This window comes from Podarcis erhardii (assembly GCF_964252035.2).
Source record: "Podarcis erhardii genome assembly, chromosome: 1".
In the NCBI taxonomy this organism is placed as follows: Eukaryota; Metazoa; Chordata; class Lepidosauria; order Squamata; family Lacertidae; genus Podarcis; species Podarcis erhardii.
Genome location: NC_138497.1, coordinates 79,921,324 through 79,945,691, shown reverse-complemented (window position 1 = coordinate 79,945,691; position 24,368 = coordinate 79,921,324). Strand labels below are relative to the sequence as shown.

Genomic DNA, 24,368 nt, shown 5'->3' with positions numbered 1-24,368 from the left:
TTTTGCTGTATTATATGTTTCTCTTATAAATAAGAGCTATCCTGAGGCACTTTTATAAGTCTTGACTCCTAGGCCCTCAGCTCTTAGGAGCCCAGGATGATCCATGACACTGAAAAGCTGGTGAAACATAATCTAAACACCTTCATCAATATGATTAAACTAACACTGGCATGCATATAAATATTGTTTGGTAGTGGAATGTTATTGTTTATATTCTGTTGGTAGTCTAAGCCTTCTTTGGTTGAAACTCCAGATTTCCAAATGCCTTGGTGCCTTTCACGACTTAAATATCAGTGTATCTCCCTAATGCAGCAACTAAGAGAGTTATTGCTATGGTGGCTCACAACCAGACCTTGAGGCGGGGCAATTCCACTGGCTGCTGGCCTGTTTCCAAGCACAATTCAAGTTGCTTGCCCTTGAAACCCTACATGCTTTTGGACCGAGGACTAGCTTCTTGCTGCGTACTTCCTTTGTCAATGGAAGCCCTTCTCCAGCTGTCTCCATCTGCAGAAGTTAGGTGGATGATGACGGGCAAGAGAGTCTTCTCATCTGCATTGCCCCTTCTGTGCAGTGATGGCAACACCTTGTTTCCTTTGTGCAGAACCACTCTGCCTGTTCAGAGCCTTTTTACCAATCTGAACATGCAGAGTGGTCCTCTGAGTGGTCCAGCACTGTGAACACTGTGAACACTTACTTGGAAAGTAAGCTTGGAAAGTCTAAGCCCTCCTTGGGAGAGGATGTCTATGAGAGTCCACATTCAGGTGTGTAGGAGGAGGGGCAATTCTGAAGCAGCAGTGAAGAAGAAAATACATCGCATTCACAAAGAAACCCCTTGAGGTCACCCACCATTAGAGCATTGTCTGAATTACAGTATTACAGATAACTATGGATGACTCTGAATTACTCAGTAGCCTTACTTTGTAAAAATGCTCACCATGCACCACAATAAGTAGCATTGATGTTGCAAATCTTGAAATGCAATCTGTGCAGTTGCTGTACATGGTTTCTCAGATATGTGCCTAGATTTAAATAGTCAGTTACTGTCTTATTATAATGGCTTTTCTCCGCTTCTAGTTCAGTTTTATTTTATCAAATATCCCCCTTGTCATCAGGATCATGAAAAATGCAGACACACACAGCTAAAGCCAACATACATTCTGATAAGGATCTCCTATGCTGTGATTGTAAAACCTTGTTCTGTCTACCTTTCCAATTGTATTGGTTATTTGTTTAGGGTTCTTCTTGAATTGAAAATAAACCTGCCAATATCATAATGGTATTATACAAATCTATAGTGCGGCCACATTTGGAGTACTGTGTACAGTTCTGGTTGCCTCATCTCAAAAAGGATATTGTAGACTTGGAAAAGGTTCAGAAAAGGGCAACTAAAATGATCAAGGAGATGGAGTGACTCTTCCTAGGAAATAAAGGTTGCAGCGTTTAGGACTTTTGTTATTACATTATTGTCATTGTGCTGTATCAATAAAGCATACTTTATCAATGTTGCCCATAAAGGTAAGGTAAAGGGACCCCTGACCATTAGGTCCAGTCATGACCGACTCTGGGGTTGCGGCGCTCATCTCGCTTTATTGGCCGAGGGAGCCGGCGTTTGTCCACAGACAGCTTCCGGGTCATGTGGCCAGCATGACTAAGCTGCTTCTGGCAAACCAGAGCAGCACATGGAAACGGCATTTACCTTCCCACCAGAGCGGTATCTACTTGCACTTTGATGTGCTTTCAAACTGCTAGGTTGGCAGGAGCAGGGACCGAGCAACGGGAGCTCACCCCGTCATGGGGGTTCGAACTGCTGACCTTCTGATCGGAAGGTCCTAGGCTCTGTGGTTTAACCCACAGCGCCACCCCCATCCCAATGTTGCCCATTTTTTACATTTTTTTAAAATACATTATATAATAACATTACAGAATGGGAGTTGGCATAAGCCAATGTTGCCCATAGGCTTATGCCAACTCCCATTCTGTAATGTTATTATATAATGTATAAAAAAAATTACTTCCCTGAGGTAGAAGAATACATATGATGAATACATTCAAAATTGGTTTCCTCTGCATTCTTTTCCTACTTTTAAAAATCTGTCAGTGGTATTTGTTGTTGCCTAATAAGCTCATATCAAAACAACCACTGTTCAAGGCATTAATTTGTGAATCTACGTCCATCTGTTCCGTTGAAATAATGCTGATGTTATGGTGACATCTTGGTGTTGATGCTGTTCATCTTTTCTTCTTCTTCCAGTAATTACATAAATTGTAGTCCTAGCTTGTTGGCTTTGTTCTTAACCAAATGGCTTGTTTTATTCTGCATGTTCAATTTCATTTTGAGAGAGTTATTATCCAGAGCTCAGTAATTAAGATGCTAATCACTGCACAAATCAGTAATAATGCATTAAATCATTGAGTGAAAAATGGGCAGAATTTTACGACCAGTCATCCCTCATGTATGCTTATAAAAAGATGTCTGTTCAACAGGTTGTCACCTTACCTTTTAGGCATTGGACAGTTGACGTGTATTCTGACTTGGAATATTTGACTTAAGATTTGTTCACCTAAATTTTTTATGTTTGAGTCTACTTTTTATTTAGGAAGCAAGATTTAAATCTGGGCAGAGCAATTCTATTGAGGAGCTCGGCAGCACAGAGTGACTAGGGCAGAAAGCAGTCAGTTTTGTTGTAGTTTGTTGTTGTTGCACAGCTGAAGGTCCAAGAATTGGGTCCCTGGAAGATGCTGCAGGGCTCTAGCTCCAGTGGATACAAAGCCCCTGATACCCCAAGCATCCCATTTGGCGACTTTCTGCTAGCTAGCGCTAGTGCCAGTGGGAGAGCTCCCAGTGGTAACTTCCTATCCTCCAGGGCGAAGCTCAAGACTTCCATTGTGGCAAAGCCTTGTAGGGAACTCTTCTGTATGACTCCATGTCATCTAAGGCATTCTTCATTACCAACCTTACTGTATGCTTGTGAAACGCAGACCACTTATCTAAGACCACACCACTATCAACATCAGGGGGAGTTAGGATCTTACCCTTAGTTGATCAATCAATGAATCAATTTTGTGAGAGCAAATCGTGATCAGTGGGACTGAGAGTTAAGACTTAGCATGCCTGTTTATTCTTTGAAGTTATTTTAGTTGTAATCAGTGCTTTTTTTCCAGCCAGGACTCACTAGAACTCAGTTCTGGCACCTCTCAGGTAGGAGTCATTGCCATTATAAGAGAACAAGGAAGGCTTGCATGGTGAGTTCTGGCACCTCTTTATCTAGAAAAATAGCACTGGTTTGTGAAATGATGGTGGTTTTTCTATCTATAGCTTTGTTTAATTGTAAGTTATTTTACACTTTCTTCTATGCAGTGGCACCTCGGGTTACAAACGCTTCAGGTTACAAACACTTCAGGTTACAGACTCTGCTAACCCGGAAGTAGTGTAAAATGGACATCCTGAGGTAAAGTTAAGAACTTTACCTCAGGATGAGAACAGAAATTGCGAGCCAGTGGAGCAGTAATAGCAGGAGGCCACCATTAGCTAAAGTGGTACCTCAGGTTAAAAACAGTTTCAGGTTAAGAACAGACCTCCAGAACAAATTAAGTACATAACCAGAGGTACCACTGTATCTTAAATAGGCATCTGTATTTCCTGGTTTGAATATTTATGTGTATGTTTCCTATTTTCTGGTAAGTCACTGTGAACTGCCTGTGGCAAAAAAGCGACTAATAAATATAACAACAATAATCTATATGAGATTTGGTAACATGTAAAATTAATCATTGATTAATTCATCAATGCATAAACCCATTAGAAACCAATAGGATATTTCAGCACCTTGCCCTTGGTTACCATTTAACAGATCTCTCTCTCTAGTACTACTGGTAATAAAAAAGAAGATTTTCGAATGGCTTTTTAAATGTTCAGCTATTAAATTAAAAGAGGGGAAATGATGCAAGTGCGCTGGGAAACAGATGTCTCTGTGTTGTAAACTGGTATATCCATTACGCCAAGACAGAAACAGCTGTGAGATGACTTGCATAAATTGAGTGTAAATTAGCTGGATAAAGCCTCTCTCATCCAGCAAGGTGCTTTAACTCTTTCTTGCTTACAGTTTTCACCCACATACTGAGCTTAATGGACAAGGCTGGGAGGGGAGCTCTGCTGAGTTTATTGGAAAAGTGGAGAAAATGTGAATTAATGAATAAGCAGTCTAATGAGGTAGATTCCAATCCATTGTTGTTATTGTTGTATATATATCCATCTATATTGTTATAGATTTGGGGAGGACCCCCCTAAACCCTAGAAATTAATAAATGATAGGATTTTGATGATTTGGGGTGTGAAGGAAGAAATACAAACTGCAGAGGAATTCCTGGACTTTGTTGTTGTTTAGTTGTTTAGTCGTTTAGTCGTGTGCGACTCTTCGTGACCCCATGGACCAGAGCACGCCAGGCACTCCTGTCTTCCACTGCCTCCCGCAGTTTGGTCAGACTCATGTTTGTAGCTTTGAGAACACTGTCCAACCGTCTCGTCCTCTGATTTTGATGATTTGGGGTATGAAGGAAGAAATACAAACTGCAGAGGAATTCCTGGACTAGCCTAATGTAAAATGGTCAGATGATATGGAAGATGATATCATCAATCCTGTTGTGAAGTCCCTTCTCTGCTACACCACTGCTGATCAGTTGATAAGAAGGCATTCTTTGTTAATAATAATAATAATAATAAATTTGTTATTCTGCCCATCTGGCTGGGTTTTCCCCAACCACACTGGGCGGCTTGCAGCAAAATATAAAAACAATCCATGTTTGTTCCATTCATGTTTACCTTCTCATCTGCAGAAAAATAATACACCCAACTCACATAGGAGGTAAATCAGTTGCCTATGTTCATGTGTACTCCTCAAATATATCTTCTCCAGGGACTGTACAGCACACTCACCTACTTATCACTTTCTCTTGGTTTAAAGTGATGAATTCCTTCTTCCCCCAAACACTCAGAAGTAGTAATTCTGTTTCTGATCACAGAAGACGGCTCCAATTTAGCTTCAAAAACTGCACATTTATTGCACTTAGATTGTATTCATTTCATTTTCAGCTCCTTTTCACACTCAACTGTTTGTGGGGAGACCAGAATTTTATTGAGAGATTGTGCTGTCACTGCTGTAAGAAGATGAAACAATTTCTCAAGGCTCCTTTTTAAAAATTAATCTTTTGGGGGAAATTGTTACTCTTTCAATGAAACATTCCACCCTTTCGGGATTGCATAGTCTTCAATGATTAGAATGGGATTTGAACAGTGAACCCCCAGCCATTCAGTCAATCAATGACCTTCAAAGACGTTCCAACATACAAGGTGTGACCAGAGGGTATGCCTTCCTCCATTTTAAGGCAGTTATGTGTGCATAGCCTTACAATGTCTTTAAGAATGTGAGAGGAGCCTTGCTGCATCAGACCAAAGGCCTATCCAGGCCTGCATTCAGTTTCTACAGTGGCCAATCAGATGTCTATGGGAAGCTCGCAAGCGACAACGTGGTGGCAACAGCCCTCTGCCCCATTCCTCCTGTTCCCTAGCCATTGGTGCTCTGTCTCTGCAGTGGAGGTAGCCCTGGGTAGCCTTATCCACCACAAATTTACCCAATCCCTTTATAAAGTCACCTTTCTATTGTTTGCTTCGTTTGCAAGTACAGTTGTACCTTGGATCTCAGGCGCCATGGCTCCCAAACAAATCGGCTCCCAAACAATCGAAACCCGAAAGTGAGTGTTCCAGTTTTCAAATGGTTTTGAGAAGCTTCCTGCAGCTAGTCAGAATCCGCACTTTGGTTTTCAAATGTTTTGGAAGTCGAACGGACTTCTGGAATGGATTCTGTTCGACTTCCAAGACTGTATACAAGAAGAAGATAAGGTGGTTTGTTGTGCAAGCTTTGGCCCTGCTCATTTCAACAAGGATGTGTGTTTCAACAAGGCAAATGCACTGGAAAGTGTGGAGAAACCCTTGCTTGAGGCATCATTTAACTTCCCTACAAACAAGTCAGAACGAGTGCTTATACAATAGCCAGTGTTGCTGAATCGCCCCACAAGCAATCAGGGTCTGGAAGCACCCATGGTTGTCCCCTGCCCCCGGCCCAGCTATAGCCTCTTGTTGCATTGAACACTATTTAAGGGAGTCTCCATCTCCCAGTAATAGTTTAAAGGACCAAGGTGGGAGCAACCAAGCCACAGTGGAGCACCAAATATGACACTGAACCTTTGTGACTCTTTAAAGATGAAAATATATCTTGCCATTTCCCCCTGTATACCCATTTGTAAAGTACTTTATAAACTACAACATCTAAAATATGCCCTTTGTATTTACATCTGAAGTAGGGCTAGCTCACACAGATCTAGCTGACCCAGAGTAGTTTGCTTCCCGGAGGACAGCCTGACTCTATTAAAAGACTATTTGCAAATGTCTCCAGCATTTTCAGCGCAGTCTCATTTCTAAAGTGTGGTACTTTACTCCTCAGTGACTGTCAAATTATCCTGCGATGATAAGTGGAAACACTGTGGTAAATCTAGATAAATGCAAGTTATTTCCTTCAACAGACTTTACTTTTTTTGATGTGGCACAACATCACTACCTAATAGGCAGACCTAATATATGCATTTTTATACACACTTTTCCTTAGTATGTGCATTTGTGCACCTTGTCAAGCTAGAGAACGGCATTGCAAAATTTGGAGAAGTGCAAATTTCAAAGGAGAGCTGTGTTTCAGTTTGCACAATGTTTCAGATACTGAGAGTTGGGCAAGTTTGCCTTTGCATCATATCTCTCCCCCTTTCTTAAATGAGCTGCACCTACAGGCAGGATTCAGTGCAGCCTCTCTGCTTCCCACCCCCCAACAGGATGAGCTTAGCTTTTCCCTGCCTTCAACAGACATCTTTGCCTCCGCTTCATAGTCATCAGTGCTGGCCTTTCCTGTGTGCTTCAGGTGGGCTACCTGCCTTTTAAAAAATTGCTTGAAGAGCTATGTAAACCTTTATGCAATTACAAGTTCATTTAGTGCCTTAGAATCATAAAATCATAGCGCTGGAAGGGACCCCAAGGTCCCTAATTCAACCTTTCTGAATCTCAACATGCAGTTCCCCCATCCAGTTTGAAACCATACTGGATCCTGCTTAGCTTTGCAAATGTGCTAGCAGTTTTATTGCTGTACCACTTGTGTTGTTGTAGTCTTATTTTAATCAATTTGTCTCCAGTCACAAAAATGTTTTGTACAGGGTATAGAAAAAAAGGAAAAGGGCTAGTGCACAGTGGCAGAGCTCTGCATGCAAATGGCCCTTGGTTAAGTCCCCAACATCTCCAGTTAGAGCTAGCAAAGGCTGCTGACTGAGACCCTGAAGAACCACAGCCAGTCAATGGTACTGAGCAAGGCGGACCAGGGGTCTGACTCAGTAGAAGGCAGCTTCCTACCTCAGCCAATCAGCACCAGGCACAGCCAGTTCTATTTCCTGACTGCGGAAGCAGGCTTCCTTGAGCTCTGCCTTGGAGAGGAATAGTAGCTGTGTTTGATCTCCATAAAGTGAATGCATTTCCAGAGAACAAGCACTCATATTTTTAGGCATGTATATACCCACCCAACTTCCATTCCCATTAAAAAATGCAGGCAATACAACCTGAGACTTGAGGCTTGCCATTCAATTTTTCTTAAGCACTGGATTTAGAAGGAACTGATTGCAACTCCTCCATGTAGTATATTAGTCTACTTCCAGTTTGTTCCATTTTAATTCCATTTCTCCTTGCTCTTTCATTAGGAAATGGGATAAAGAAGAATTACTCTCCCTGTCAATATGCTGTAATTTATTTTGTAATGCATTAATCCTAGCTCCTAGTATCTTGTAATACATTTTCTGATATAACTGGGAGTACATTTGTGCATAAGTGCTTTGTTATCTCTAACAAACAGACAACAAAAGGAAGATGCAAGTCCCCTCTTCCTATCCGTCTATTAAAATTGAAAACTGAATTACATGCATACCGTATTATTACTTTCTTTGAAAAATTAAAAGCCAAGTTCACCAGATGCTCCAAATCCCCTTCCCTTCTTCTGAAGCTGACAGTTGCGATGTGCCCTTTCCTTTAATAGGCCTGTGGGACAATGTTATCAGTCATCTGTTTAATGACTTTTCATCAGAGGTGGATACACCAGAACTGCGGAGTATTGTTTCTCATTAGATTGATGTACATTCAAATTGGCATCAGGATAACTACCACTGCTTCTTGGAGCATTATCTTCAAAGCTGCTTTGGTGTGATCAGATCATGTGCCCTTCTGAAGATGTTACCCTCATCTTGAAGGTGACATGTGGCCTGGCCAGTGAATGAAGAAACAAAGAGAAGGTACCTTCTCAGAGGCACACAGGAGTATGTTTGTTAAGACTCAGCTGTGTGTTATGAATCCAACTACTCTTCCTCAGAGCCAGTGTGATGACACTGCTAGAGTAGTGGACCAGGACGTGGGAGGCTAGTTTCAAATTCCCACTCAGCCACGAAGTTCACTGGGTGACCTTAGACCAGTCACTCACTCTCAGCCTTACCTACCTTGCAGGCTTGTTGAGGGGGATTAATGAGGAGGGAGGGAACAATGTATGCCTCCTTGTGTTCCTTGTAGAAAAAAGGTGGGGTATAAATGTAATAAATAATAAATAAATAAAAGTAGAAATGCATATATATTATCCATTTAAAATATAATATAAAATTATCAACATCATAATTTTATTATTTTTATGCCACCCACCTGACTGGGTTGCCCCAGCCACTCTAGGCAGCTCCCAACATTATAAATGTAGTTACATCTTTAAAACCGTGAATTCTCCATTCAAAACCAACATGTCACCCATAATAACTGCTGTTGGTTTTGCTGCTTGCTTTGTTCTTAGGTCGGATTTTGTCTGGTTTTCAGCTTGAACTTTTACCTAAGTTTGTACTGTGTCAATTCTGCATAAGACAGAATACAAATTTGCAGAGTTGGATCCAGTGCTGCCATCACACTCATGCAGAATAATTCTTCTTGTGCAGCAGAACTTTCCTCTTCCTTCCTCTCTGCTGCAGCTCACCATGCAACCTCAAAATCTCTAGAGGATTGAGGGACCCTGCTGAGCAGATTTTGGGTGCTTGCAGGAGAGGTGAAGAAGGGCATGTCCCTTGGCGCAAGTGGAACCTCGGGTTACAGACGCTTCAGGTTACAGACGCTTCAGGTTACAGACTCCGCTAACCCAGAAATAGTACCTCGGGTTAAGAACTTTGCTTCAGGATGAGAACAGAAATCGCATGGCGGCAGCACGGCAGCAGCAGGAGGCCCCATTAGCTAAAGTGGTCTTCAGGTTAAGAACAGTTTCAGGTTAAGAACGGACCTCCAGAACGAATTAAGTTCTTGACCCAAGGTACCACTGTATTGCACACAAACCATAAATGATAGTAGTAAATAATAACTCATTCAACAAAGGAATGTGACAAACTCTATAGTAATGGACAAACTATTACATGCTGTACAGTCTCAGCCAGACCTTGAGGTTGGCTGTGGGGAGGCTCTTCTGGCAGTGCCGCCAGTGACCAAGATTGTAGTCATATGGCCATACTGACTGCAATATTTAACAGAGAGGTTAGTGATTGTGATTTTTAAATTGTATTTTGTTTTCTGTGCTGACTGATCATTGTATTTTAAATTGCTCTGACCCACCCTGATCACCAGTCATGAGGGATGGGATATAAAACCTATAAAATCAAATAAAAATAAATAAAAGTAAGGACAGTAGAACACTGATGGATCAGACTAAAGGCCTTCTGAGTCCAGCAGGCCACTTTCCTTTTGCTTTTATCCAGTCGCTGTTTACCATTCTGCTCCCAACCATATTTGCATGGTTAGAGCAGTCATCTAGATGCGCACAATCCTGGCATGGTGGTGCCTGTTCCTCCAGGAGCCTGGTTATCCCTTTACTGTACTTCCATCCCTTCTGCCCCAGCATTGTAACTATGAGTGCAACTGTGAAAACATTTCTAGTACAAGACTACCCTCTGCTGCCACTAAGTGAGAAAGCATCCGTGGGAAAGTGTCATGCAGTTAAGCTAAACTAAGCTCACAGGAGTCCAAGTTAATGCTATTGTTGTTTATTTTGTCTGCTTCTCTCCCCCGCAGTTGCTTCCTCTAAGTCCATTGGAAACAGACCTGGCTGGGGGTGGTTTCTGTGTCACTGCACAAGTTTTCCTAAGCCCATTTTATGGGATATGCCCTTTCCTTTTATGCTGTGGTTCCCTGGTTGAATTTATTGATTTGTGCCTTTACCGGCACAGCCTCCTGTCCTCTGTTAAATATCCAGCGCGCGCCCTCTCTCTCTCTCTCTCTCTCTCTCTCTCTCTCTGGCATCCTTCCTAAAGGGAAGGTGACTTTCATCCACCTCATCAACGGTGGTGGCTGATGCCTTTTGGGACTGGTAAGAAGAAAGGCGGGGGGGGGGGCAGTGGTATAAGGAGCCAAAGCCAATAATGGGTGGAGCCAGAGACAGACAGGGCCAACTAATTCTAGCTTTGCCCCCATCTTCTTCTCACTTCTGAGTCCTGCAAGGGAGGAGGAAGCTGGCAGCCCAGGCCACTCCCTGGGCTGGTTGCAAGTAAGAAAGCAGGCAGGTGGGAGCTGCCTGAGGGCAAACTGATGTCAGTGGGGCAGTGCCCTATTCACCCAAATGGACCATCCTCCACTGCTTACAAAGAAGGGGCTTGGAAAGGGAACCCACAGATACAGGTTGTCTTTCAGTGGAGGATTTCAATCATTCTGTTGCAAACTTGCCTTTTCCGCATGATCCCGCGTGGAGCATCCTAAAATATCTTAATCACTTATCTTTTTCTAGCTCGTCCCATTGACTTGGATCCTTAGGGAATCCATTGACTTGTTAACTAGGGAAAGGAAGTTCCCCATTCCCTCCTGAAATGATAAGCCATAATATCACTAGGATGTTTGTCAGAAAGGATCTTAAGGTGTCTTGTCACATTTTAGGCCCTTACTATTGCTAAGGATCACTGCTGATGGTGACAGCAATCACAAAATTAAAAGACGCCTGCTTCTTGGGAGAAAAGCAATGGCAAACCTAGACAGCATCTTAAAAAGCAGAGAATCAGCTTGCCAACAAAGGTCTGTATAGTTAAAGCTATGGTTTTCCCAGTAGTGATGTATGGAAGTGAGAGCCGGACCATAAAGAAGGCTGATCGCTGAAGAATTGATGCTTTTGAATTATGGTGCTGGAGGAGACTCTTGAGAGTCCCATGGACTGCAAGAAGATCAAACCGATCCATTCTTAAATGCTCACTGGAAGGACAGATCCTGAAGCTGAGACTCCAATACTTTGGCCACCTCATGAAAAGAGAAGACTCCCTGGAAAAGACCCTGATGTTGGGAAAGATGGAGGGCACAAGGAGAAGGGGACGACAGAGGACGAGATGGTTGGATAGTGTTCTTGAAGCTACCAACGTGAATTTGACCAAACTGCAGGAGGTAGTGGAAGACAGGAGTGCCTGGCGTGCTCTGGTCCATGGGGTCACGAAGAGTCGGACACGACTAAACAACTAAACAACAACAACAGCATTGCTAAGGAGGTGGTGGTGTGGAAGCATATTGCACTCCGTTCAATTCCTAGCCTGAAGGGGCTGGAATAAAATCTATTTATCTCCCACCTGTCTCTTTGATGCAGACTCCTACAGATGAAGTTGGTTGTATCTCATGCCAGCCCCTAACTCTTCTAACCGCAGAGCTATATTGTCCTCCAGTTCAGTGAAGCACATCATCTGCCACTGGGGTAGACAATGCAGTCCCCTCCAGGTGTTGTTAGACTCTGGTTCCCATCAGCCCCAGCCAGCATGGGCAATGGTCAAGGATGGTGGGAAGTGTAGTCTAAAAACTTCTGAATCACACCATGTGGGGACCCCTCAGACTACATTCATAGTCATATTTACAAATGCATTTGGATTTGGATTTGAGCTTCCCACTGTGGCTGAGCTCCATGTGAATCCAACGGCCACTCAATAATTGCCAAAGAACGTGTTGAATTTGTTCTATCTTTGGGGAAAATTCGAGCAGTTTGCATATGTGAAGGAGCTTAACTCGTGTGTGAATTTTATGACAAGTGAGAAAACCCATGTTCATTCGACGTTTGCAAAGCCAACAGCAGGGTCCAAGAATAGAGTGAATGGTTGTACACCAAAACTTCTGTATGCTTGCCTAACAGCACAAACTAGCACGTGTTTATTTATGACCGGAATAAGTCCTGTTTATTTATTGGGATTCTGTCCATAGGATAACAGCCTAGGATTCTAAAGTGCATCTTTGCCTCAGATTCAGGGAAAGCTCACACAATATACAGTGAAAAAGACTCAAATTGCTATCGTTAGGCTCCAACTCTGTGTTAATGCTCATAACTGTAGCTTAGGGAGGGGGAACTTGTGGCCCTCCCCACCACTGCATTATCCCAACAGCCCTTTTCAGATCGCAAAAGCCACTTCAGTGTGTCTAATTGAGATGAGTGAAGTGGAAGTACTTGATCCTTTCCCCACCAGCTGTTTCAGTTTTCCACAACTCCCCACCCCCACCACTGGAATTCTCCCACTCCTGCAAGGTTTTAAATGTGTCCTCTCCCCATTGCTTTCTATTATGGAGAGGTCCCTCTGTTCATATGACTTTGGGCTCTGCACTGATATGTGACAGACTTTCTACCCCTTGTATTTCATGGTTTGGGGGATTCACTATTTACAAATGACATGTGAGTGTGGGGGGGGGGTGCTGGTGCTGGTTTAGGTGCATGGTAGATCCATACAGCAGTGGAAAATAACAGTTCATGCACCCAATGAGCGGTGAGCTACTAAATGAAAACTCATGAAGGTGTTCCCCCCCCCCTGCTGCTGCTCTTGTTGCTACAACAGACTAACACACCTGCTGCCCCCGTGCAGTGTTATATTAAGCCACGTTGCCAATTATCAGCCTTAGCTAACGGAAGGAGGACGAAACCAGCTGTAATTAAATTAAGCACAAAAATAGATGTTGCTGCACACAACACATTAAGCACAACCAGTGCTATTTTTATAGAAAAAAGGGTGATGGAACTCACCATGAACACCTCCCTTGTTTTCTTAGAATGGCAATGGCGCCCACTTGAATGGTGCTGAAACTGAGTTCCAGTGAGTTCCAGCTGAAAAAAAAGCCTTGAGCACAACATCTAACCCTTGGTGCAGCATCTTCTTGTACCTTTGCAAAGGATGCACAGGAGTTACAACAGAGCAGCTCGTAGGCATCTATCTGTTGTTATGAATGATGGCTTTATGAGTGGGAACAATTTCCATCCACTGGCCTACTGTATGAGGGTCTTGGGAAGAGATCTAGAGAGGACTTGCATTGTTTGAAATAATGGTTTTTGCTGCTTTTGCTGTGCACCCCCCCTTTACAATATAAGATATTTTTGGGGGGGTCACACTGAGTGAGTTCCCCTATTGCCACCATCAGCCTTTGAAAGGAAACAGATCTCTAACCAGGACTGAAGCCCCCTTGATTATAACCTTATGCAGAAGCGTCAAAGTATTCTAGGACAAGTGAAACAAGCAACAGCTGCTATTTTTTTATTATGTCATTTATCGAAAGTAATTTTTTATCAGTGATTTTTTTTTTTTTACAATGTAACATCACCAAAGAAAGAAAATACAAAAAGAAGTTGACAATGAGGAAGAACGTACAAGGTGAATACAATGCCATATTTTGTTCAAAGTTCTGATTAGATGTTGGGAATTTATAACGCAGAGTATAAATACGTTCTCTTTCAAGACTGATTTGTTTCTTCTGAAGAAAGTGTTGCAGGTATGTCATCAAGAACCCCAGCTTCTGAAAAATAAATAAAAATTAAAAGTGCATGCTTGTGAAAGACAGGAAACAATAAGTGCTCGGAGACAAATCTAAAAAACTACAGTTCACTTCCAAAGCAATTATGATACAAGACAAGGCACTTGAACTCACTTAACGCCTCCGAAAAGAAATAAAAACAATATGTCATTCCTTTCTTATGGTTTCATTCGACTGTTTGTAATTATGTATGGATGTAATTTTGATATAGGCATGTGTTGGGGTTCAAATCAGTGATGGGAAACCTATGTTCTAACATAGAGGCAGCTAACCTTTGGTTTTCAAAGTGTTGCTTCCATCATATTAACCTAGGTGGCTGGAACTGAGCGGAGTTGCAGTCTAACAACACCTGGAGGACCACAGCTTCCCTTGCTTAAATACGTGGCAAATTCTAAATATGCTTCTCTTCTTGCACTGTTGCATGAGGCTGGTCATCCATGAACATTTTCACCTGTCAATGAATGTGCTTTTCTTCCCTTATCGAGAAAGCATTGTGTGGCTTTGACTCAAAGGTCCCTTCATTGACAGAAGCACTACCATCCGATTTGCAATTACAGTGCCTGCCTTTCATCTCGCTGTTATTATTCTCTCCTCGTACGAATAATTTTCTACCTATATGGCTCCCTTTGTAGGGGGAAAAAATCACACTGCCTAAAAGCCGAAAGAAATTCTGGAAAGATGCAAAACCCCATTTATTTCACCTGCAATTTTCCTGTAATAATTAAGAAGCCATTCAGCATTGAGAAAGTGTGTGTAAGAAACAACAGCTTTGTTTGTTCCAGAGTTAGAACGCTCCAAAAAGAAGGCCTTGTTCCACATCCAACCAAACCAGGAAGATCAATGGGATGGAGCAACTGCCCCATGAGGAAAGGTTACAACATTTGGGCCTTTTCTGGTTTAGAGAAACAGCTAGAAAGGGGGCACATGACCTAGATGTATAAGATTAGGTATGATGTGGAGAAACAAGGCAGGGATAAGTTTTTCTCCCTCATAATACTAGAACTCAGGGCCATGTAATGAAGCTGAAAGTTGGAAGAGGTAGGATAGACAGAAGAAACTACAGTGGTACCTCAGTTCTTGAACGTCTCCATTGACGAAAGTTTCAGAACCTGAACGTCAAAAACCCGGAGTGGATGCTTCCGTTTCCTAATGCGCCTCAGAAGTCGAACGGCTTCCACTGCGTGTTTTTCAGTTTTCTCAACTGAATCTGCAGACAGCCCTTTGTGCCTTGGTTTTCAAATGTTTTGGAACTCGAACGGTCTTGCGGAATGGATTACATTCGAGAACTGAGGTACCACTGTACCTCTTCACACAATGCATAGTTGAGCTGCAAAATTTTCTCTCACCAGGTGAAGTGAGAGAAACTTGGATGGCTTTAAAAGAGGAATAGACAATTCATGGAGGATAAAGCTGTCAGTGGGCTATTGGCTATGTCCTACCTCCACTGTCAGAAGCAGCACACCTCTGAATATGAATTGCTCTGAATCAGAAGAGGGAGACTCAGGTCCTGCTAGCAGGCTTCCCATAGGCATCTGGGAAGAGGATGAGCCTTTGGCCTGATCATGCAGGGCTCTACTCATATTCTCACCTCTGCCAGTGGCAGCACATGGAGGAAGAAGTGAGTGGACAGCTTCAAATGTCCATGCAAAGCTATGTGGGTAATAACCAGCAGTAGCCAGATCTGCCTTTTCCAGGAAAGGATGCATTTGGTACACCAACCAAACTTAAACAAAGGCATTCCCAGCCATAATGACTGCCTGAACGTCCAAAAGCCAGCCAGGTGTGTCTCTTCCAGGTTACTCCGTCCCCCTCTCCTTGTGTTCTGTTTACACCCAGTTCCTCATTGGTCAGTTTTGGGAGCTTTTCCCCCCTTTGGTTTTGCCCCTAAATATTTTCTTTATGTTTTTCTGCAAATATTTTCTGCAAATTCTTGGGGTTGGCCTTTGGAGCAGATCTGGGGTGCACACAAGGAAAGGGGGGGAATCCTGTTGCTTGAGTGGAATGCTGCTCATGGAATATGGGTTACAATCCTCTGTAAGGATTGTGTTAATTTTCATATCACAAAACGGTTTGAAGTGAAAACAGGTTTACTAACCTTTAAGGTGTAAGTATGTCAAAAATTCAATTACCATACGCAAAACATTGTCATCAGTCAGTGGTCTTCCCAAAATACCTAGAAAATATTAGTTAGGTATTACTAAATTTGCTGTTCATTTAAAATAATTAAGGTGGGGAAGGGGATACATATTGGCAGTAATATAATATACATTAGGATATAAAGGGTTTGTTTTTTCTCTCAGGCTGATGAGACAATGTTGGTTATAGGTCTACTTATGTTAACCAGCTTCTGTAATCAGTGGTACTCAGTTTCCAGTGGAAAGAAGCTTTTCCTCTAGTTTAAAGTATCTTTTAAAAGGAATATTTCATTTTCAAATGCACTAAGAATAAAAAGGGGTGATGCAATCCATACACCAGTTGATTGACTGGCCCTGCCGAAACCTCTAGACTCCTGAAATCCTGCCCAGACCTCCCCTGTAAAAGTTTGGAATAAAGGCTCTCTTTAGAATCTAGAAATGTGCCAAAGAATGTTTGGTGGGCAGCTGTTCAGATATCACTGGGATATAAACTCCTCAGTAAGTACGAGAAGGGGGTCATTTCATTACCTGCTTTTGTATTTCCTTCAAGCTGTATGTCACGTTTACCAGCCAGACCAGGCTGGGCATTAAAAACTTTGTCAATTGCACCTGTTAACAAACGAGAGAGGTTTCATTCATTCTGTAATGCTTACTAGAGTAGCCTGAGATTCATAGACGTCACCACACCAGGTAAAAAGATTTCAGCTTTGAACAAGAACGTGAAAGACATTTCATGATGGGATGGTGAACAGCAAATGAATGGAAAGAAGCATTTCACTTAAACAGACACACCAGCTGTAAACCAATGCATCACTGGCAAACAACTGCACCACCACAGTGTCATAGATGATGATGTGGTGGTGGTGCAGCTATTGGTATAACACGTCCCAATGACTTTATGTGTCCCTTCAGCCAAATGTGGAACTGAGCCATTAGCAAGGAATTCGAAAGGCGTCTCCTGAACCATCTCTGATTCAAAGCCCTCGTTTGTCCTTTCCTGAAAAGCCGTGACTAAAAGAATTGAGCATATCTGGGTGCAGTCTTGGGCTCATTGTGTCCAATTTAGAAAATGTAGTTGTACTGTAAAGACTTAATTGAACAAAAAACACCCTGGTGGTTATCACCAATTGAAGCTTCGTTACTCAAACCGCTTGGCAAAAAGGGGAGGTGGCCTACAAACAGAGATTTACTGAGGGACCAAGGAGGAAAGTGGAAATTAAAAGACTATGAGGAAATTAAAGAACATTTTCAGAGTTGGTTACATTACAGACAATTACGTGAGATGTATAAGGAAGATAGCAAGAAAGGGTTTAGTTATACAACTTCTAGATTTCAAAAGGAAGTTATAGAAGAAGTGAAGCTGTCGAAGAAAGTATATAGTGTTTTGCTAGAATGGGAGACAAAAGATTAGGAGGTTAAATCAGTTATGATTAAATGGGCACAGGATATAGGACATAACATACAATTTGAGGGCTGGGAAAAATTGTGGAAAGTAAATTTGAAATTTACAGATTGTTCTCTTTTGAAAGAAAATTATATGAAAATGATGTACAGATGGTATATTACACCAGTACAAATAGCAAAAATGTACAAAACCGGATCAAACATATGTTGGAAATGTAAAGAAAAGAAGGTACTTTTTACCATGTGTGGTGGGAATGTAGAGAGGTTAAATTTTTTGGGGAAATGATAAATAATTAATTGGAAAAAATGTTTAAAATGACATTTGTAAAAAAGCCAGACGCATTTTTGTTGGGGGTTGTAGGACAAGACCTGCCAAGAAAAACAAAGAACTTATTTATGTACGCTACAACAGCGGCAAGAGCCTTGTTAGCACAAGGATGGAAGAATGAAGAAACCCCAATGAAAGAACAGTGGCAAGAAAAATGGATGAACTATGCGGAATTGGCTAAACTGACATATAAATTACGTGAGAAGGACAACTTTGACTTCAAAGAAGAGTGGGAACTTTTTACAAATTACTTAAAACAACAACAAAAGGAATTGGACTCTTTGGCAGGTTTTGAATAAACATCCACAAATTTAGTAGATGAACATATGATAGATTAAGTAACTATACGTACATTCTTTAACATGCAGAGAATAACATAGGTATACAAATCAGAGAGAGGAGCTGAGGGAAGTCTCTGGAGGGGAAGGGAGGGAGGGAGGGAGGGAGGGAGGTATAGGGAGGGGAATAAGGAAAAAATGGGGGAACAATGTAATTGATTATTTGTTTTGAAATTTGTTTGTGGAAATTGTTCAATAAATTTTATAAAAAAGAAAAGAAAAGAAAATGTAGTTGTACTGTTGCTTCCTTTGGTTTTAAGTAGCGAGTTGTCAGTTAGTTTGCTTTGACAGTAAACTGCAGTTAGTTTACACGAATAACCTCCAAAAGCCATCTTACGTTCCCCAGGTGGCTCTTCTGTCCCCTTTGCACGGGACATTTTCTTGAGGATCTGAGCAACACGACCTGAAACAGATTATGGCTATTACCCAACCTTAGAAAAAACGGAACTTTGATCAGTAGATCTCTTTTCTATGGAATGGAGATTTGGCTGTCTGCACAGCCTCTTCAGTCACTGTTTATCTGAAGCCAACACAAACAAATAAAACATTCTTAGTAGAGGTATTTAGGCACTGTTTTTAAAACTCTTGTATTATGCTTTACCCCTTGTAAGTAAAGACACCCCTCTTGTGTCCTTGAAAGTAATTTCTACAACATACGGACGGATAGCTATAATCTAACATATTGGGCAATTATGAAAAGGTGTATTGAACACACCCAATAAGCAGCAAAGGTGTGAAGCTTGCATTCTGAAAATGTCACTTAGTTAAATATAGCTCTGTTATGAGTGAAGCAGCTGGAGGTTACTAACAGATGTGTACAAAGGGAACCTTGGGCTGTATTCAGTTAAGCTTTACTTAGAGTTGACCCACTGAATTTAATGAGCACAGCTGGGTTAGGTCTATTAATTTCAGTTGATCTGTTCCAGGGATGTCCAACAGGTCGATCGTGATCTACTGGTAGTGTTAGGAGTCATTCTGCAAAGAAACAGAAAGGATGACTGTAACTTTAAGAACCTTTTCTGTGAGTTCTGGGAATGGTTTTCTAGGCTGATTAGGTACAGCTGGTGATGACTACAAAAGGAGGAGAAGTTGCAGTTTGAATTTGCCTGCAGAGAGAGAACACCTGCATGCTTTTTGTTTGTTGTTTTGTATAGCCGTAATAAAACCTTTGTTTGAGTGTTTTACACCAGTTTCATGGTTCTGTCGTCTGCCACCAGAAGAAACCCCCCCCCCAACAGTAATAGAGCCTTGCATGATGAGTGTCAGCATTTGTGGCATGGTCATTTGGGGCATGCCAATTTCCGCAGTATTGCGAAAATGCCAGAATTAAGTAAGGGAATTAAAATGAAAAAAATGTTCACTTTTTCTGGACTGCAATACCTGCAAGGAGTCTAAAAGTAAGTGGGGATTTTATCCGGAATTAGCAAGAAGCTATTTGCTTTATTACATCCAGACCTTTGTGAGCCATTTGCAGAATCTGAAGGAGGAACAATGTTTTTTCTGGTACTTGTGGATGATTATAGCCTGGTATACTTGTTAAAACACAAAAGTGAAACTGGTCAACTGATTAAAAATTGGGTCAACTATATAGAAAAGCAGTTTCCCTACAAAGTTACCCAACTGCAGAGTGACCGTGGAGGTGAGTTCATGTCTGAAGCCCTCCATATATGGTTGAAAAAAACATGGTATTAGTCACCATAAATCGTGTCCTTTTTCACCCGAAGAAAATTCAGTTGGAGAATGCAAGATAAGGTTTTTACAAACAATGCTAGATTCTATGTTATGTGATTCTGGCTTATCCAGGAAGTTTTGGGGGGAAGCAATTCTCTGTGCTAATTACATACAGAACAGATTGTTTCATTCTACCATAAACAATACCCCTAATTTTGTTGCTTTATGGGAAAAAAACCTTTTTGGACCATGTTAAAACTTTTGGTTGTTGGGCTTGGGTTCACATCCCAAAAGGACAGAGAAGGAAAGGAGTTCCCAAGGCAAAGAGACTTAGATTTGTTGGTTATCAAAGTTGGTCAAAAGTGTATCATTTTGCACTAGGGCTTGGCAGAGTTGTAATATCAAGACATGCAGAGTTTTATGAGTAAGATGGTTGGGCTCATTTACATGGAAATTCAGAAGTTGTTTTATTTTCAGATGATACTGATAAATTTGTGAAATCTGAGGAAGAAAAGCCACAAATTAAAGAAAATTCTGAGAGTGATAGTGATGAGGAATCAGGGGATGAGGGTCCCAGTACACAATCTCCTAAAGCTGAACCAATTTCTCCTGAGCAAGATGAATTAGAAGGGGAAGATAGTTCAGAGGGGGAAAGTGTTCAAGTTTGAAGATCACAAAGAAGCAATAAGGGGGTACCTCCAGAAAGGTTTACTATACAAGAAGTTAAAACTGTTGATGTGAAGAAAGAACCTCATGATTATAAGGAGGTTTTAAAGTTACCACACCAGGAAATAGTAATGTGGGAAAATGCAATGAGAGCAGAAATGAAATCTTTGGCAGAACATAATGTGTTTACTATTGAGCCATTGCCAGAAGGAAAAAAGACAGTGGACTGTAGATGGGTGTATAAAATAAAACACTTGGCAGATGGTAGTGTTAAGTACAAAGCTAGTCTGGTAGCACGAGGCTTTATGCAAGAAAAGGTGAAAGTTTTGATGAAACCTTTTCTCCTACTGCAAGGAGTGAAAGGGTACGTTTATTGCTAGCTATTGCAGCACAACATGGGTTTAAGGTAAATCATTTTGATATTGAAACAGCTTATCTTAACGTAAATCTGCACGAAGAAATTTTTATGAATCAAGCACCAAGATTTGTGGCAGGCGAACAGAATTCTGTATATAGGTTACACAAAGCAATCTATGGGCTCAAACAATCAGCTAGAAATTGGAATGAGTGTCTTGATAATGCTTTAAAAAATATTGGCTTTAAAAGAAGCTTAGCTGATAATTGCTTGTACACTAAAGGAAAGGGTGATAAACAAAAATCACTACAAACCAGAGCCTCCCCAAACTTGAAGCATGGGAAGTCTCAACAAAAAAATTATAATTTAGGCAAAAAAAAAATAATTTAGGCAGAATATTTGGACTATTTGATATTTATTTGTGTAATCTGGAACATTCAATGTGATTTGATTGGATTGTTAAAATGGGAAACTTAATAAAAAGGATTTTTTAAAAAAATCACTACAAACCAGCACTTTAAAACTTCATGATGGGAGGAAAGAGAGATGCCATCATTTGGAAGAAGGCTGCCTGGATTCTCAGGAATGAGTGAGCAAACTGAATCAATACTGGAGGAAAAAGCAACCATGGGAACACCCTTTCTCTTGCATATATCCAAGTAAAAGACTTTTGAACCTTACTGTGAATTTTGTCCCCTGGCACCTAACCACTTCAATCGCTTTACCCTCTTCTCTACCAAAATTACCTGTTCATGGAGAACAAAATTATTTCCCCAAGCTGAAGTATAGTATCTACATAAAGCACTTATCATGGGCACAATCTAGGTAAAGTCCTATTCGAGTACACTCAGTGGGATTTAGGAACATAGGGAGCCGCTTAATATTGAGTCTGTCTGATTATTAGCCCCTCTTGCTCAGTATAGTCTACAATAGCTAGCTGCAACTTATCAGGAGATCAGGCAGGGTTCTCTCCCAGTCCTAGCTGGTGACTGAACGCAGAACCTTCAGCATGCAAAGCAGATGCCCTTTCATTAACTTTGCTGGACTGGGCCTCAGTTGTTTGTAGACAGTCCAAAATACATCTTCTTAACAACAGTAAGCAAAGGAAAGTAAAAAGATGTGGACTCCAAAGCAGAAAAAGATAGTTTTCCAGCATAGTATTAGTTTGGCATATTTATTCCAGGAAAGTTGATAACCACATTCAGAGATACTAGTATGTATATTTAATATTATCTGTAAATGGCATGGCTTCGGAACTGAAAGATGAGCTTTCAGATAAAATTGGTTTACTCTCATGATTCAAGCGCAGTGATAAGAGTCATAATTCCTGCAAAGCACTCCACTGTAAATAGGTTACAATAAACACCAGAGAGAGCACTAACTGAGTGATTTAGTGCTGTCACCCGCCACAAGCTGGGAATGAGAGTTGGTATGGGATATTGCATGTATGCTCATGTATAGTATGCGATGAGCTTTAGAAACCTCGGGATGTTACTTTTCTGTTATTCCAGATTGTCTTCAAGTAATATAAAACATTTGGACTTACTTGGACCAAGCAGATAACCAGCACTATTCACAGTCCATCCCCTTTTCTCTTTAGCCTTGCAGAAGGAAAAATTGTGAGATTATTATGTTTTCACTTATTACTGCCACACAATTTTTCTTTTAAAATACAGAAATACCAGCCAAGGAAATCACACATTGATCATGTTTCATAATATATATTTAAACCTGTTTTCTTGAATGTAAGTGTAATCTATCATATATAACTATATAAAATTTATAGTGTTGTTTGAATAGTATAATTGAATTTTAAGGATAAAATTCCTATATAGCTAAAATAAAATAAAAAAATAAGTAAAGTAAATGATTTGTTACAGGGTTTCATCCCTCATACTTTGTACTCTCAGGTTACTCTGGAGTTGGCTTCATCAATTTCAAAAGAATTTCCTTCCAGAAAAGTAAACTTGGGACTGCACCCAGCTTGACATTAATGTCTCAGTAAGAAGCAACTCACATTCTCCTTGCTGTTAAACTGTTTCAAAAGATTTACACCACTTTCTCTGGGATTCCTGTGCTCTTCAGCAAATCACTTGCTTCTCTCCAGCTGGAAAAGATCAACTCTTGGAAAATACAATTGTTATCCCCCCACTTTCCTTCCTGCCCCTGAAATGGGGAGGGAAATTTGTTCCACCACTGTAGGAAAACCACTGCAGAGGGATGACATTTTAGAACTGGCAACTGTGGAGAGGTGACCAAGAAATGCAGAGGGGCTTTACTACATTCCCAAAGCACACCTTCACGCCAGACAACAGAATTCCACCAATCCATCATACCTGAAAGGACTGCACTATATAATTGTGATGGAAACTCCAAAAAATCACTACACACCACCATCACTCAAAAACCTCAGGATGACACTGGGGAGAAAACAGGGATGCCATCCTTTGTAAGAAGGCTGTTTGGGTACTCCGGAATAAATGAGTGGCTATACTGCATCAATACTGGAGGAAAAAACGACCGTGTGAACACACTTTCTCTTGCATTGATCCAAGAGCAGGCTTCTGAAATTTACCGTGAAATTTGTCCCCCACCCACCCTTCACCACTTACACATGATTATTGTAGACGGAGAGTAGTGTAGAAAGCAGAAAGCGAGAATACTCACGGATAACACCAGCCCGAAAGTCTCTGAGACGGCAGCGCAGAAGATCAAGGAGGCAAACAGGAGACAGGTACACCTCTGCATCTGAAAGGAGACCAAAACGCACTGAACCCCTCTGCCTGCCTGCCCCTGTCAGCTGGGGGGTTTCAGACACCCGCTTCCCTTCTTACCCATAATCCCAGGAGGAAGAAAGTAAAGGGGAACGAGCGATGTTCTATCTACAGATTTTATATAAACGCGCGCGCGCACGGCGGGTATGAGAACTCAAAGACGCGCGTCAAAAGTTGTAGCCAAAGATGGGGAAGGCGCATGAGGTCACGAACGCAGCGCGACAGTACCTTGACAGTACCTTGTCGTGCAAAGTGGTGTCCGATGTGTGTCGAGGTGGATCCTGGCGAGCGGTAGGACGGTCGTCCCCAAGGGCTGCTGGCTGATCTCCTGTGGGAATCTTCCTCACTCAATCCCTGCGTAGATCCCGCAAGCGGGGAGCAGGAGGAGGAGCTTGCGGAAGAAGCGCTGGGGAGGCGGGGTGGTGGTCCGAGTGGTACCCAAGCCCGCCCGATCCGCGCTATTTATGAGCCTCGCCGGAGCTGCTTGCCTCTTTCCCCCCGGGGAGCCTGGAGAGCCGCCCCCCCGGCCATTTCCCCTCGCCGAGGCAGTGCATTAGGAAGGGCAAAAAATTACAGCAATTCAATTAGAGGCATTTGGAGGCAAGATGTAGGCTGCAGATGGATAACAGCCCGGCCAATTACCTTTCATTACGCTCGGCTTCGCCACCGTGGAAAGAGGTCTGCTTAGGTAGCCTGGCGGCCTCCTCCTGCCCGGCTCCCTCGGGCAACTTCACACAAGTTCTTTGCTGCTGTTGGAGGAGCAGGAAGGTGGCGGCGACGGAAACGGAACCGCG

General features: G+C 41.8%; 1 protein-coding gene across 4 annotated transcripts; it reads right to left on the bottom strand.

Annotated features, from left to right (window-relative positions):
- Window positions 1-13,603: 13,603 nt before the first annotated feature.
- Window positions 13,604-24,362, bottom strand: GAL (galanin and GMAP prepropeptide). 4 transcript variants are annotated; one of them, XM_081869396.1, is made up of 7 exons: window positions 24,217-24,362; window positions 23,468-23,548; window positions 22,347-22,401; window positions 18,446-18,511; window positions 16,567-16,647; window positions 15,999-16,076; window positions 13,604-13,885 (listed from the first exon to the last, which is right to left on the bottom strand). In XM_081869396.1, the coding sequence occupies exons 2-7, from the start codon at window positions 23,546-23,548 to the stop codon at window positions 13,824-13,826; spliced, it is 423 nt and encodes a 140-aa protein (XP_081725522.1). In that variant the 5' UTR covers window positions 24,217-24,362; the 3' UTR covers window positions 13,604-13,823. The 4 variants fall into 4 exon arrangements, with proteins under 4 accessions (XP_081725522.1, XP_081725521.1, XP_081725520.1 ...); XM_081869395.1 differs by lacking the exon at window positions 24,217-24,362 and adding an exon at window positions 23,803-24,209; XM_081869394.1 differs by lacking the exon at window positions 24,217-24,362 and adding an exon at window positions 23,814-24,209 and having other exon boundaries at window positions 13,607-13,885.
- Window positions 24,363-24,368: the final 6 nt, after the last annotated feature.

Coding starts and splice junctions, on each gene's coding strand:
- GAL (XM_081869396.1), bottom strand. CDS start 23,548: ATGCAGAGGTGTACCTGTCTCCTGTTTGCCTCCTTGATCTTCTGCGCT. Junction 18,512..22,346: donor TGGTTATCTGCTTGGTCCAA/GTAAGTCCAAAT, acceptor AATCTGTTTCAG/GTCGTGTTGCTCAGATCCTC. Junction 16,648..18,445: donor AGAAGAGCCACCTGGGGAAC/GTAAGATGGCTT, acceptor GTTTGTTAACAG/GTGCAATTGACAAAGTTTTT.